Source organism: Dendroctonus ponderosae, unplaced genomic scaffold, assembly GCF_020466585.1.
Source record: "Dendroctonus ponderosae isolate FM_Combo_2020 unplaced genomic scaffold, Dpon_F_20191213v2 Dpon_F_20191213_4, whole genome shotgun sequence".
In the NCBI taxonomy this organism is placed as follows: Eukaryota; Metazoa; Arthropoda; class Insecta; order Coleoptera; family Curculionidae; genus Dendroctonus; species Dendroctonus ponderosae.
Window position 1 is genome coordinate 10,479,062 of NW_026018611.1, and position 15,508 is coordinate 10,494,569.

A 15,508-nucleotide genomic window follows, 5' to 3' on the forward strand; every position below is an offset into this window, starting at 1 on the left:
TAGATTTTTTACATACATATTTAATTTTGTTGGCATTTTTCAAGTATTATTTGTAGAATTGCATCTCTTTTTGGTTACTTGTTTTAATTTCACTTCTTAAATACATTTTAAAGTAGTAAATGACGTTTTTTTCAAAGAAAAGCATTTGCGGTGATGATGATGAAAGATTTTAAAAGGCGCGCCTGCTGGAGGGTTAAATTGTGCTTTTCTTATAAACCTGGTTATAGAAAATATTCTTACCAGTAAACAGCAAACATTCACCTTTTTGTCTGTTCCAGCATGCAACTCCGACTCAATTTCAAATCAGCTGTTTTTTACACTGCTGCCAGTGTTGAGCATCTATAGCTCATAGCAACTTCGGCCCAATATAAAATTTCAAAAAGTAGCTTCAATATGCCTAATCTATCTACAGCTGTAAATACCCAGGAGTTTTAGATTTCATTTTGCATAAATTCAAAAACACCAGTCATGTCTTTCAGGTGATTTTAGACGCAGAGATACGCGAAGTCTTTGTTTATACCTAAAATGAGGGTCTATGTCAACTATGCGTGAAAATAGTTGTTTACGATTGTCCACTGTCATTTTAACCTTCAAAACATATTTCTGGGCTCAGCTCACCGCTTAATTTGGCTTCAATCCCAATTTTATTTAAAAACTAACGTATTTTTTAACAACAATTAACTAAACAACTTTTTTTTGATCTACTTCAAGCCCCTGGTAACAGTGGCCTTCCACTCGAAGCGTTGTTTCTGTTCAGTTGGGCGGTTTTTTGCCGGACTTTCTTTTCCTAGCAAATCTGGATGATAAATTGGAAAACATGATAGCTGCCTCAGACCCATTGGTAATAATTAACATCATTGTTGCATGAATTGTAAGTTTTTACAATGATTTCCAGGAGTTCATTCCCTGTGGTCGGCAGCAAGTTGCTCGTCACCCAGGGCCGGTAGAAACAATCTCTAAACATACAGACTTCGAAGACTATCTGCGAAATGGTATGGAAAAGGTGTCCCTTTCCGAAGATGGGACCAAGGAATTTTGGAGTTTGAGTAAGGCCAAAGATGACCAATTTCTGCCCATGTAAGACAATGTTCAAAAATCTTAACAGTTTTATGTTAATTAATTAGTAGTTTGATAATTATCTAGATGATCAGGTCTTTGCGTTCACCGTTAGCACATGCTCGTCTTATAGATAATCCCTTTTCCAACAACTTTTCTTAGTGGTATTTTTTTGCAAAAATGTGGGTTTTGACCACTTTTCATTCATTTAATTTCAGTACTTGTCCTTAATTAAGATAACAAAGGACACCATCAGTGGAGGAGTTTGTTCTTGTCTCAAAACTTGCCAGATTTTCACTAAAATAGCAAATCTCTAGCTGAATTCTCATTGGTAAAAAGAAAAAAGCAGTTAAACACCCTAGCCAATACTGCCAAAACAAGCACTAAAATAATCGAAATTAAACCAAATACCTACAAAACGTGTCTAGATACCCCTACCTACCCAAAGATAAATAAAATATAGATTAAGCAAATGCTCGACAGTCTTCGGACTCCGTCGCACCAAAATCTGTGAGAGGGAGTTGATAATATGAAAAATCGGCATGACCCATCAATTTTATTTATAAGGGGTACACTTTAAATGAATATTTTTGGCCTCCTTATTTCAATCCCCTAGGAGGCTAGATGTCACCATAAGAATCTTAAATGGGACGGGGGGTCAAGTGGCACATTGTTTTAAAGGGCGTTCAATTCTCTTTACAGTTTTTGGTTTTACAGAAACAATTGTATTGGGCCTCCTTGTAGGTAATTCAAATGATTAGAAAAGTAGGTTACAAAATCGTTGAATAACAGGAAGAAAATCTAGTTTAAACATTGATTTCTTATTTTTAATTTTGATCTTATTTCTTATTTATTAATTATTTTACATCGACAAAAATAACTTTTTAATAGCGGATGAGAAATACCTACAATAAAACCTGTATCATCTACTTACGCACTATCCTAGAACTTGTTCAAGTGTTGTCAATTTTCCTCTAAGCAATAATGTCTGTTTTTTAACTCTTCCATAACATTTCGGAAAACTTCACCTGGAATTGACCGGCAGTCTGCTGCAATTCGCCTTTTAAGATCAATATCAGAAGGTTGTGTTTTATAAACAATGGACTTAGGATGCCCCCAAAGAAAGAAGTCTAAAGGTGTTCAATCTGTTGATCTTCGAGGCCATTCAATTGGTCTCCTTCTGCCAATCGATCTTCCGGGAATATCTTATCAATGTTAGGGAGGGTTCGAAAATAGACATTATTATTGTTTACAGGAAAATAGACAACATTTTGAACAACTTAAAAGGTAGTGCGTAAGTAGACCCCCTGGGTTTTATTGTAAAAATTTCTTCTCCGTAAATAAAAAGTTATTTTTCTCGAAGTAAAATAATCAATAAATCAGAAATCAATTATTTATACTATGTTTTAACAGTGTAACTGAATATTCTAATCATTTGTACTAAGTATACGGAGACCCAATGACATAAGTTTTGTTTAAACACTAATATGGAAACCACACAATCTCAATGCAGGCAAGTTTAATTGTTCTTGTAATTTTTTAAAACGCGATTATTCGAACACTTCTGAACAAAAAGCAACAAAGTAGTAACTAGTGTAAAGATAATTGAACGCCCTTTAAAACGATGTGCCCCCTTACCCATTTAAGATTCTAAGGGTGACATCTACCCGCCTTGGGGGGTTGAAACAAGAAGGCTAAAAATATTCATTGTGTTCTTACAAATAAAATTCACGGGTTTTTTACCGTCCGGTCTCCGATTTTTCATATTTTAAATCGCAAGCAATATATTGAGGGTGGGAAGTTTTCAAATTGGCACCCGGTATGATCCCAAATAGTGCCAGTACTTCATATTCTATTCATGCGGAATGTTACTCTTTTGTTACTTTAGAACTCACGTAGAAATACGGGAAGATTCATGCAATTGAATGTTAGTCATAATTTGTAAAATATGGCTTGGAAAATAATGGTTCCATGCGAATTCGCGTCTTTCTCTATCAGAATTAAGAATATTGGAACAGGGCAGTGGGAGGATACAACGAAATATATGAAATGACGACAAAGACATATCCAAAGCAATGGAAGTCCTCATAAACACTTTTTTGTATTAATTAATTTCAGTGTCGACAATGAAGAAGTGCCCGCACTGAAATTGAATAAAACTTGTAAAAGTAACACATTTTCGTCAGTTTCTAAACACCAGATGCTTAGTGGTGTCTTATTGGAAGAAACTACTAGTTTTAAAACGACAGAGAGTAGCCTCTATCAAAAGATTACGAGTAAAAGATCTTTGGATGCCAGCGTTAGATTTCCTAATAAACGATTCTCTTCTGGAACGATGGATAAGAGGAATGATTCGAAATATAGTGAAGATTTCAGCAAAAGCCGGGGTATTTTTATTCTAATGTCTGTGAAGCTTGAATGCTATTTATTATTTCAAGGTAACTCTGTGAGTCCTGAGCCTTCGAGCCCACACACTCCCATTAATCGTGTTGCTATAGAAGATGAGCTTTATGTAAAAGGGCAAATCGCAGTGTGGTCTCGAGGAGTTTTGAGTGATAATGAACATGATAATGGAAGGAAGGTACCTAAATATAAAAATTTCCAGCAGTTAACAATTGTTTTTAAAGTGCATATGTAGAATTATTCTACTTTTAGGTGATATGTTGCTACTCAATTCCACTACCGATAAAACAAGCTTTGTGGGCAACTTTCTATTGCGAAAGGCCGACTTTTGAGCCGAATTTAACAGATTTATATTCCAAGATAGATAAACCATGCGGTATGAAAATATTACGGAAATTTCCGAACTGACTCCATACAAATAAATTAATAAATTAATCCTTTATAGGGGTACCAAATCCTGCAGTATGTATTATAGACTCGCACCATGTGAGAGTGTTTATTGTGAAAGGCGAACATTTTGTAATACCAATGCCGTTTCCTATAGAGAAAGTATGGAGTTCAAAGTTCGGTATTTTAATTGAAAAAGGGCTCGATAGTAGGTGTATTAACAAACGTTCAGTATAACTTTTTATGATTGATTTTTTTGCAGATGCAAATTATAATGAAAACAGTTCAGCAGATAATTCTGGAACTTTATTCTCATTAGCCTATCCTCTTGACGATGTATGTCCAGTGGCAGTTTCTCGAAATTCGGCAATTACGAAATTAACCAGTACAAATTATAAAGTGGTTTATACTAGTGAGAATCCGAGTATCTGTTTGATATTCGATAAACAGACCAAAGAACACAGCGTTTATAAAATTCGCAAAGTGAAATGCGACGAACGGGATTATGGGGACAATCAGAGTGGTTGTCACAGTGTAGCGTTCAATTCAAATCGCGTAAGAAACTCTTGTTATCCCATGCCTCATAAAAATCACATTAAATTATCAATTAAATATTTATTATTCCAACTAATGGACTCTGATCCAATGTGATTCACTGCAAGTTAGTGATATAATAGTTGTTTAATTTTCCAGCTTAAAAGTAAATTATCCATGTGGGAAAATCTTATGACAAGTGGTAGTATAGTTACTCCTAGTCCTATTAGCACAAATAAGCAGGCTTCGAGTGATAAACATTTGAATACTCACAAATCAAAGTCATTCAGTTCAATGGCTACAATAAGGTAAGGAAACATCCAGTTATTTTCAAAGTAATGCAATTTTCTTGTAATTAAGAAAAAAGTAAGAAAATATATTTTTATTCAAACTAAGCATGGTTTAGTGCTTGGTATGAAATAACATACATGCAATTGATATAAATATCAGCAATGAAAAATGTTTATTAATTATTTCAGTCGTTGTCAGTCACCTGGAAATATGGACATGGACAGTCCATGGGTAAATCAATCTTCCAAAAAGAGTATTATAAATAGAAGTACAACGCAAAACCCAGATAGTTTATTGTCGAAATCATACTTCAATTCTTCAAAATGTATGTCTCATTTAAGATCGAACCCTAATATATGTTTGGAGTATTTATGGACTGATACTTATTCAGTACAGTAAGTATAATTCTGATTTAGTTTAACTTAACAAAGTATTGTTTGTAGTTCTTATAACGCATGTAATACTGCTCAATGTTTTTTCAGGGATACTCTTACAGGTTCGCCCGCTACCACAGTATTTCTCACGGAAGATTTCGTTGGCCAGTGGTATCTGTGCTATGTATTACCTTCGCGGTTTCAACTTTCAATCGTAAAGATCGACTTTTCAGGCTCACATATAAGTTTTGGCGTTTTAACGAGTATCAGTGCAAAGGATGCCATTGAACTTCCGGTATTATAGTTACACATTTCTTATTTCAATCATGTTTTGAATAAAAGTGTATTCAAATTTGTTGCTCAATTTAAATTTGCTTTCACTGAATAATAAACAGTTTGTCTAATAATTATTTTTTTTGTATATAGCAATTACATATGTTGGCCATTTTGGAGCACAATGGAAACGTTACGCTTTACTCGGGGCTTACTATGGTAGGAAAATTGCACATAAATGGAACGTTATTGCAACATACTCCTATGCCGCCCGCTGGTAGACAAAACGAGGTATCACCCTTTCCTCGGTAAGAGTTATTTACAATATCATGTACAAATTAATTCCTGGAAATTTTACGTGTGAATCTTAACTTCTAGACGCAGTAGTCTGCTGCCAATGTCAAGACAAGCGGAACCAAAATTCGATGAGCATCTTTTATCCCCAGTTTTACCATCATATTCACAAAATCAAGAGTATATTTTACCAGCCGGTGGACATCCAACGCCATTGCGATATAGATTTCAAGATCGTAAGTAAATACATACTTACACCTCAGATTAAGCAGATACATTTGGTTCCGTTTTTCGTTTGGAGCAACAATGACAATCTGACCTAACTGTTATTAGCAAAAAATATATGGCTCCTCAGCTATTTATGGTCAGTCCTTCAAAAAATTTGTCTTTTTTGAAATATCGGGAGAATGGTTCCATGTATTTTAGCGAAACTTGCTGTGAATTTGTTCTTATATAAGACTCATATTTTGATAAAACACTCGAGTTCCGCCGTTTTGGAGAAGCGGTGAATTCTTAAGTGTCGTGGTACAAAAACTACCAGAACTTTTTATTTGGTGGATGGAATCAACTCATTTTTTTGGATGGTTCACTAATAATTTATTCACAATGTTGTGCTCTTTGTAAAATCTTGTAGCATTCGTAGTTTTTGCGCAAAAAATATGTCTGTTTTCTTGCCACTTAAAAATGTTAGTAATTCACATATCAAGCGAATTTCTGATATTGCTTATTATGCAAACTTATATTGTTTTTCCATTTGAGTATCGAAAAGTTAGTTACCTGAAGGTTCCGCTCTGGGAACTGGACCACCTTGTATATTAAAACATTCTATTACGAATGTGCAATGCACTAATCGATTTTTTATACACTTTTATTTTTTATTGCCATTTTTTATTCGCCAAGTAAAAATGTTAATAATTGAGATGGAGTTTTAACATTATTCAGTCTATCGTTCAATTGCGTAAGTGTTTGAGTCATATCATTGCCGATCTCTTGAGAACTTCTTTTTTCTTTTTTAAATGTCTGTTTCTGTTGCTGTTGGTCGCTATCAAGGTGGTATTTTAATACATTTTGATCGTTTCTAGTCTGAAAATGGTTACCGATATTGAAATGCGGTTTGAACATGAAAGTTTCTAATTTCGCAAACTTTTAGTATTGCAAACGAAGTACTGACGTGTCGTTTTTTCTGAAAAGGTTTAGTATGTTGAAAAAGCCGTTGAACAATCAGCAACATTTCTGTCCTAACCGCAATTCAACATCAAATTATAGATAACCATAGGTTCAACCTTAAATGCACTTTTTTAATATATTTTTTTCAAGTTTTAATATTAAAAAACTGACAAAATTTTGGAGTGTTTGATGCGCCACGCCAATTTTCGTTCCTTATTTGAATAAGCGACTGTGGTTACCTGTATGTTTAGGAAACGAAAGTTTTTAAAGAGTTCCATGCGATTCCGAACGTAATCTTACCAAAATGCATAACACTGGCCAATCGCGCTCTGCTCGCGTTGTACGTCTGGACGCGGCACTACGTTGTATTGTAGTTTTTTTTTGTTAAGAAAATGAATTGCATTTTTCGGAAAATCCAAATATTGCAATTTTTTTGTTCGGGTGAACGGGTATGAATTTTTAGGAAATCGCTTGTGATTTCAGAAGGCTGCAGACTTTTTCGGTCTGTGCATCCCAACATTCAACTTGCATGCAACTTAATTAATACACGTGCCAACTTTTCTGGTGCGCTAGTTTTATTGGCACCACTAAATCCATGCATGTGTAAACGCGCCGTAATGCAGGATTGTACTTACTCGCCTATTAACAAACCCATATAAGAAATTTGAAATATAAAGAAAATCGATTTCCAATTACAAAAATTTATATTGTAATTGGATAGGCTCTTTTTTTTACAGGTGCAGGAAAGAAAGCCGTTCTTGTGGGCCTTATAGATTCCGTTGAAAACCGCTTGACTCTGAAATACTCCAATGGAACTTTCTATAGAATTACACTGTCCGTTATTACATATTCTGAATTAATCGAGTGTTGTCTAGTGGCTCTTAAACAATGTTTACCTAGAGATGCTGCTCTGGTTTTAGCGTGTAGGTGGTACTCTGCTCGACACGTAATTGGTTCTGAGGATCTAGACACTACTCAGGAATGGGACATTTTTACCAGTATTTTGTTTGGTATGTTTTACTTTAATACCTTATGAATTATGCTCGATTTGGACTTTTCAACGAAAAGGACCGGGTTGCAGAAATATTCTGTTTTAGAATTACTTGGTTATGAAGATGACCAAATATGCGATAAACCAGAAATCCCCGCCGTAAAACGACAGAAAACGTCGCCCTCCAGCGCAGTCGAAGATTGGTCCAATTTATTGAGCTCAGATATTGAAGTGCGAGACATTATTTGTGAAATGTTTAATTTACAAGTATCGCCAATCGTCGACAAACCGCCCAGTTCGAATACCTCAAAAATATCTGTTAATCCGAAAGGAATTTTATTTCCTCATCTTCGGAATATTCACTTCACTTTGCACCTTCTCTATGAAGACTTTAAACTCAATAACTTATATGGTCAGTGCGTGCTTCCTTTGGCAAAGCTTTTAAGCCAAATATCCATCAACTTGGGACTAAGAGATTATACATTGCACTATTGGAAGGATTTCCCAAAATATGTAGCGGTGAAAGGTCCAAAAATTGACGAAGCTCTATTCAAATGTTTTAACGTATGGCAAGGCATAAGCGAGAAACCTGTAAGTGTTATGGCTCATATATACAAATTGTTAAAAGGCCACAATTTGTTACCTTATCCACATTTCATGAATGTAAATGGAAGATCTCGGGATATTGTTCAAGTGAGTTACACACTCTATTTGAGAATTTTATATGATTGCTTCCAATGGATATTTACAGTTATGTGGGGTTCTTTCCCAATCAAACCGGGACGGATCATCGGAAATCTTACTCGATAGTTTCATAAGGGAACTTGCTCAGCCCATGCAGGACTCGTCTCACGTAAAGCATCAGAAAAGCAATACGGTAGATTGTAGTCTCAACGAACAGGTTGCTTTACTTATGGTTGATATGAAAATTGATACAAAGTAAGTGTTGGGTTCTCATGGAATTTGAAACAAACAGAGTGACCCTAATTTGTATAAATGGAAAAAGATAATTCTTAGTTTGTTTTGTGACTAAAGAGTCGAGGTATGTACGCTAACCTGTTTGCCCAGACCTGATTGTTCTTGTATGAAAAACTTTATATGTCCAACAAGGTTTTTTGTGTTTTTTTTTTAAACGCACGAAGTTTTAAATGTTTAGCCCACACTTAAAATACAGAGTGTTTTATTATCATACCGACTAGGTACATAAATTCACATATTTTTGCGTTATAGGCATATCCTAAACATGTCCTACAGCAAAGCGTTGGACATTTAATAAATAATATTTCATATTTTATTTTTTGGCATAGTTTTTAAACATTCCACATAAAACATTCTAATTCAAGGCAGAAAAAACCGATATGAGTCGATCACCGCACGTCAAGACCTGACTACTCTGACGTCACGAGGAACATTTCGATGTGAGAGTGAGTGAGAGCCGGCCTACTCTAGTTCTGTGGTATCTCACCGACTCGGCCTACTAGTGACTAACGTCACTCTAACGAGCAATCAGGCCTTGATTTGCGGTGGTGCCGGTCGAGAGCCCTTTGGTATGAATAAGAATTTTTTGCTACTACTACTACTACTACTAATTTTATTTAATGTTTTAATACATTTTATAAATTTTGCAAATCCAAATTATGCATGTTTTTCAGTAATTAAAACCGATTGCTTCATTTCAGCAACGTACTCATAGATAGTTATTGCCTAAAAATGCGGTTGCTGCAAATGTTTAAATTTTAGTGTTAATGCAACTAAAATGCTAAAATGTTCAGGGAAGCATCGAACTCTGTTGGACTAAAAATCAACACCAAAAAACCTCAATACATGACAAATCTTGTTATGATTGAGGTAATCAAGATAGGTGGAGCAAGCATAGAGCAAGTGAGCTCTTATAAATACCTTTGTCACGAAATCTCTATTGGTAGAGACAACCAGAGTAGGGTAAAATATCGAGAAAAATGGGCCTAACATGGGCGGCCTTTGGAAAGCTGCGCAATATCTTTAAGTCAGACATCCCAATATTCTCATGAAGAAAAGTTTTCGACCAGTGCATGTTGCCTGTGCTTACGAACGGGGCTGAAACACTTTCCTCACAAAACCTGAAACACCCTCACGTATCGCGCAGAGAAAAATGGAGAGATCGATGTTATCGTTAATAGACAGGATCCCAAATATAACATTAAGGGAAATGTCCGGGGTGACGGACGCGGTTGCCCGTGTAACAACCTTAACATGGAACTGGGCCGGTCATGTGGTGGAACTTTCGGACAATCGCTGGACAAAGAGGATACTTGAGTGGAGACCGCGCCAAGACGCAGACAGAAGTAGAGGCCGTCCACCAAGCAGATGCACCGACGACATCAAAAGGATAAAGACCAACTGAATAGAGGCAGCGCAGTATCGACAAAGGTGGAGAAAGCTACGGGAGGCCTATGTCCAGCAGTGGACGCGATTGGTCGTTTGATTAATTGAACTAAAAAGACAAGTTTTTTTTACGACGGAATGCTGTTGATTTTTTGTTAACTCCTGATTTAGCAAATTTAGTAAGTTTGTTCAAATTTTTCAGATATATCGAGACGCTCCCAATCGGCATATATTACTTGTTTTACAATACTCTATGGAGATGTAGAGAGAATCCTCCAACTGATTGGCCGTCAGAAGCTTACCGTTTAATTTGGCGAGATGATTTAGTTGCACAAGCTGGGAGAGTTGCAATGGTATTTATAAGATTTTCTGTTCTATTTGACGATTTTATATGAATTACCTAATGAAAAAATATTGGTACAAATGTATTGTAAAATTTGTTTAACAAACAAAACTACACGTTGAGCGAAATTCGCTGGCCCAGTTCTATTATAAGAAAGTAAAAACACTGAACAAATTAGTCTGAAAGTAGGTTGCCGTAATGTCCATTTTACACCAGCTTTGTAAATTGTATTATTTATTTTAAAACTGAAGTGTTCAAGCGATCGATTTTTATCTGAGAAACAGCTGTTTTGTTATTTCGAAAAGATTCTGTTAATTTAAAAAAATATATACCAAAAAGTAAATTTCCAAAACATATTAACATTCGGCTTAAAATATAATTTTTCTTGATCCCCAGATGGAAAGTACACAGTTTTGTCCCTGTTTTCTATAGCGAAAGAATCACTTTTACTCATTACAATGATATGACAAGACAATGTACATTTCCGCTCATTATTATAGACGAACAGTCAAGTTGTCAGTGTGCGTTGCAAAAGTTATTACTTTCCACAAGGGATGAAGAAAATTTAATTTTCTTGATCCCCTGGTGGAAAAAACGTAGTAAATCGTATACGAGGGACAAGAAAATATGAATTTTTCTCAAGAATAAAAGACTTTTATTTTTGACAATATCGAAAATTGTTATTAAAGCAAGCTGATTAAAGTTTAAAAGTAGGTTCAGATATCTAATTGCACCTATGAGCATGATCATCAAGTTTTGTAATTTTTGACTTAAGTTTTTTATTACTAATTTGACGAAAAAAGTTACTCCCCATAAAAAACATGTTGCAAAATGTAAAATACAATCATTGTTTTTACCTAGCTACAGTTACATTTGCATTGGTATTTTAGTTCAAAAAGAAAAAAAACATCCATATAATTGGAGGTTATTGCATATTCGAAAGTAGTTTTTTGTTCTGATTAACTTTTGTTAATAACAATTTTCGATATTGCCAAAAATAAAGGTACTTTCTTGAGCATAATTCATTTTCTGATATACCACGTAAACGACTGAAAAAAATTAGTATGTGATAGTTACATTTTAGATTTTGGAGCAAGCAGAAGTTTTTATGAAGAACTACTTTTTTGTGAAATGTATATATACATATATATAAATTAATGTATGTTTGTCTGTCCATAAAAACTCCAAATTTAACCATGATCGCACCGAGTTACAAGGCTGACATTCCGTAGGTTTCTTAGTTTATTGGAGAGTAACTTCCTGAGTCTTTTAGTTTTTAAGTTACAATTTACATGTAAAGCTATGGGAAACAGCTTAAAATTGCTTCAAAACGGCTTAACCTTCCAGCGGTTTAATAAAAAATTCCACTTATCAGAATCCACTTTCCAAAAATTAACTTATGTAGTTTTTCCTAAAATTATCTTTCAGCGAATTTTAAAAGAAAAACTGAAAATATAGTGTACCCAGCAGCACTTCAGCAAAATAGTTCAATTGTTTGTTTCGTTTATAGTTTTGTTTAACCACATTTGTATTAATCAAAAGTAGGTGAAGCCTATCAAATCAATTAAGTTCATTCATTAACCCAGTAGAGTCTCATTGTAAATTGCGTTAGCTAGCAGATCTTATAAACTACCAGATTCATCAAACGTTATTTCATTTTTTATTCCAACAGTGTGTGCTATTGACTGTTTTCGAAAAAAATGCACACGTAAGTACAGGTCAACGTGGGCAACGCCACGGGTCGCTCCGCTGGTTAATAATAAAAAAGTTTTCCATATGTTGCGAACTTGGGTAAACACACTGTATATAAAAATGAAAAATGTATGCAATATTTAAAAAAAGTCCCTCATGGTTTTAATTTTAATTATTCTAGGAGAATCACAAAGTGTTGAAAGCAAAAATAGATTTCTGTTTTCAATTGCAAGAAACAATTCCTAATACTACTAAGGAAATCCCTCATATAGATGGCATGGAAGACATTGATTGTAACTTAACCAGGATGATCTTCCGCGAAGACATTCGGTAACACTTCTTTGAAAAATCTATTGAGCGAATAAGCTTTTATTTGTTGCTGTATTTTATCACAGGATCATGGATGCCAGAAAAATGTTAGATAGTTCTCAGCCAGTCACGATAAATTTAACGCAACGACCAGACGTCTCCGATCATGATTTTATCGAGGAAGAAGAAAAACATTTATATGGAATTTGTATCAGAACATTGGCTCTGCCTATGGGAAGGTTAGTGAGAGGCTACTTTCTTCAGGAAATTTGTCAACATAATTTCACAGTTAAAACTTCAAATTCATCCAAACTTCTATACAAGAAAATAACTAACGTAATATAATACCGAATTTTTCTAGGGGCATGCTAACATTGCGCACAGCCACTCCAATTATAACAGAACCTTTGGCGGCTCCTGTTCTTTGCTTAACTGGCAAAGCTCCTGCCAAAGGAAACACCGTGAAGCTCAGCCACATTGATACACCGGCAAATATGAATTTGTGGCCGTTGTTTCATAATGGAGTTGCTAACGGCCTTCGAATAACTCCCGATGCCCAAAACATCGATAGCACATGGATTATTTTCAATAAACCGAAAAGTACAACAGTTTTAAAGTGGCTTGCCTTATTTGAAACTTTGTCTCATATTGGAAATTCATTGGGACTTTAAAATTCATTTTTGGTGACCTATAAACTATTCCGGGTGCTCCAAAGAGATCTTATTGCAACTTGTACGGTGAAAAAAACTTGAGTTTGATACGCACCTTTTATTGGGGGCACCCTGTAGAATTGGAACAAATTTTAATATGTGGTACATATTCAACTTTTTACACCCATTAATTTCCTTATGAGTTAGAACCTCGAATGAGGTGAGCTACCCTATACGTATATTAGGCTTCAATAAGTGTTATTTAGGTGGGGCAGATGCTCAGATGGAACATGCGGGATTTTTAATGGCATTAGGACTCAATGGACACCTAAAGAACTTAGTGGTAATGAGTACTTTTGAATACATAGAAAATTCGCATGAAATGACCAGCGTTGGAGTATTATTGGGTATGTTTAGGAACTTCTTTGAGGTCTAAATGTAGTAATAATTCCTTATCGATAAATGGACTTATAGGACTTTCGGCAGCTTTCCGAGGAACTTGCAATCACTACCTTTCCACGCTTCTCGCAATACATGTAGAAGCGTTATTACCTCCAACCACTATGGAACTAGATATTTCTCAAAATTTGCAAGTTGCTGGATTATTAGGTTTGGGGCTTTTATACCAACGCAGCGCACATAGACACATGACAGAGGTATGCATTGATAAGTTTTTTTTATACTTTACTTAACTAATTAATAATACATTTTTGACTTAGGTTTTATTGGCTGAAATTGGTAGACCACCAGGACCAGAAATGGAAAATAGCGTTGATAGAGAATCATACTCGTTAGCCGCTGGTTTAGCTTTAGGACTGGTGATGCTAAAGCATGGCGATCAACCAAAAGGAATGTCTGATTTAAGTGTATCAGACACGTTGCATTATTATATGGTCGGCGGTAATAAACGACCTGTAACAGGTAGTAAAAAATGCACATATTTCTGCAGTATTATTAATGATGTTGTGTATGCAGGATCACAAAAGGATAAATATAAAACGCCATCGTTCCAAATCCGAGAAGGTTCCTCGGTTAATCTAGATTTAACCGCTCCTGGGTCTACTTTGGCGCTTGGGTTAATGTATCTGGGAACTGGGAATAAGGCTGTAGCTGATTGGATGGCTCCTCCAGCAACTCAATATCTTTTGGACTCGGTCAGGCCCGACTTTTTAATGTTACGGATTTTATCCAGATGTAAGTTGATGTAAAAATTATCTTAATCTTGTAAAGGTTTAATGAGTAAGTGGTGTTGTTTTTCGTATTTAGCTCTTATATTGTGGGACCACATTGAACCATCAAAGGAATGGGTAATTGATCAAGTGCCAAGCTCAATTCGTCCTTACTGCATGGTCACTCCTACAAATACAGACGACACAGACTATGAGTCTATGAAGTAAGTGGACTTTTTAATTCCATTTTTTTAAGGTTGGAAACAAACAAGGTTATTTTCATTACATTGTTACGTAGCAGTTTTTTTCAGGTATTCATTTACATCTGTTAGTTATTAACAATTTATTGCAAAAAACGCGATTTTGTCTTTTTTGTTTATAACTTTGAAACTAATGGAGCAATCGGAATGCCCAAATGAGATGGCTTGTGAATCAAAATATCTACAAAATGAGAAGTCAAACACCTCAATCGAATCGAAAATCGAGGTTCTGAGAAATTTAGAAAACACCGGAAAATTGGGCGTTTTTTTGGAAAATTCATAGCTCTGTGATTAGCTAAAATTTTGAGCAAAAGTAGGGATTATAATGTTCTTTATTCCCGTGTAAATTTAAATATGTTTTCGGACAAATAAATATTACTCTTATTATATGTGCTAAGGGCGGGTGCTGTTAAATTATTAGTTTTCTGCAAATCGCGAGTCAAAGTTTGCAGTCCGTCTTTTTCCGGCAGGCCTGTAGGAGTTGCCGAGTACAAGATCGATTATAATTTCAAAAAAGTTTTCAGAAGTTGACATCGTGCACTACAAAACGTACATTTCAGTTTTTTGGTCAGTTGCCTAGAAGCATGCTTAAAACCGTACTAAAGTTCGCAAAAACCGGCGGAGTGGTGGGKGAATTTGAACATCCGGTAAATCCATAGCATAGCATTTTTGAGCTACCGTTTATATAGAAAACTAGGGTTATTTTCGGACCTAGAATATGCACTTAATATGTAATAATGTTCCCCATAAAACACCTTGTATTTTAATGTTTCCTATAATTTTTTGCTTTAAAAACGAAAATCTTTAGCTAAAAAGTGAAAACCGTGTAGGTTCCTCTCAACATATTTAAATTGCTTCTGCTTGGCTCACTCTTACTCTTCAAACGGCTGATAAAAAATAGTTTTTTGCTAGCTTTAACTTAAAACACATGCGGTAATTACTCGTTTTTTA

General features: G+C 35.1%; 2 protein-coding genes across 2 annotated transcripts in view; one reads left to right on the forward strand and one right to left on the reverse strand.

The window, feature by feature from the left end:
- LOC109533415 overlaps positions 1 to 486 on the reverse strand; it is an 8,030-nt gene extending 7,544 nt beyond the window's left edge. Inside the window, exon 1 of the transcript XR_007281297.1 lies at positions 241 to 486. The gene's annotated coding sequence lies outside the window, so the exon portion shown is untranslated. The remainder of the gene's footprint in view (positions 1 to 240) is intronic.
- A 72-nt stretch (positions 487 to 558) lies between these two features.
- LOC109533419 (anaphase-promoting complex subunit 1) overlaps positions 559 to 15,508 on the forward strand; it is an 18,883-nt gene continuing 3,933 nt past the window's right edge. The window contains exons 1-24 of the mRNA XM_019898734.2: positions 559 to 841; positions 896 to 1,077; positions 3,175 to 3,443; positions 3,495 to 3,637; positions 3,712 to 3,835; positions 3,905 to 4,054; positions 4,109 to 4,401; positions 4,540 to 4,688; positions 4,860 to 5,066; positions 5,154 to 5,340; positions 5,472 to 5,626; positions 5,697 to 5,848; positions 7,517 to 7,789; positions 7,877 to 8,463; positions 8,522 to 8,709; positions 10,337 to 10,487; positions 12,351 to 12,499; positions 12,565 to 12,717; positions 12,840 to 13,078; positions 13,395 to 13,535; positions 13,603 to 13,784; positions 13,848 to 14,049; positions 14,104 to 14,322; positions 14,395 to 14,521. Coding sequence (XP_019754293.2) covers positions 818 to 841; positions 896 to 1,077; positions 3,175 to 3,443; positions 3,495 to 3,637; positions 3,712 to 3,835; positions 3,905 to 4,054; positions 4,109 to 4,401; positions 4,540 to 4,688; positions 4,860 to 5,066; positions 5,154 to 5,340; positions 5,472 to 5,626; positions 5,697 to 5,848; positions 7,517 to 7,789; positions 7,877 to 8,463; positions 8,522 to 8,709; positions 10,337 to 10,487; positions 12,351 to 12,499; positions 12,565 to 12,717; positions 12,840 to 13,078; positions 13,395 to 13,535; positions 13,603 to 13,784; positions 13,848 to 14,049; positions 14,104 to 14,322; positions 14,395 to 14,521 — 4,646 coding nt within the window. The 5' untranslated portion in view covers positions 559 to 817. The remainder of the gene's footprint in view (positions 842 to 895; positions 1,078 to 3,174; positions 3,444 to 3,494; positions 3,638 to 3,711; positions 3,836 to 3,904; positions 4,055 to 4,108; positions 4,402 to 4,539; positions 4,689 to 4,859; positions 5,067 to 5,153; positions 5,341 to 5,471; positions 5,627 to 5,696; positions 5,849 to 7,516; positions 7,790 to 7,876; positions 8,464 to 8,521; positions 8,710 to 10,336; positions 10,488 to 12,350; positions 12,500 to 12,564; positions 12,718 to 12,839; positions 13,079 to 13,394; positions 13,536 to 13,602; positions 13,785 to 13,847; positions 14,050 to 14,103; positions 14,323 to 14,394; positions 14,522 to 15,508) is intronic.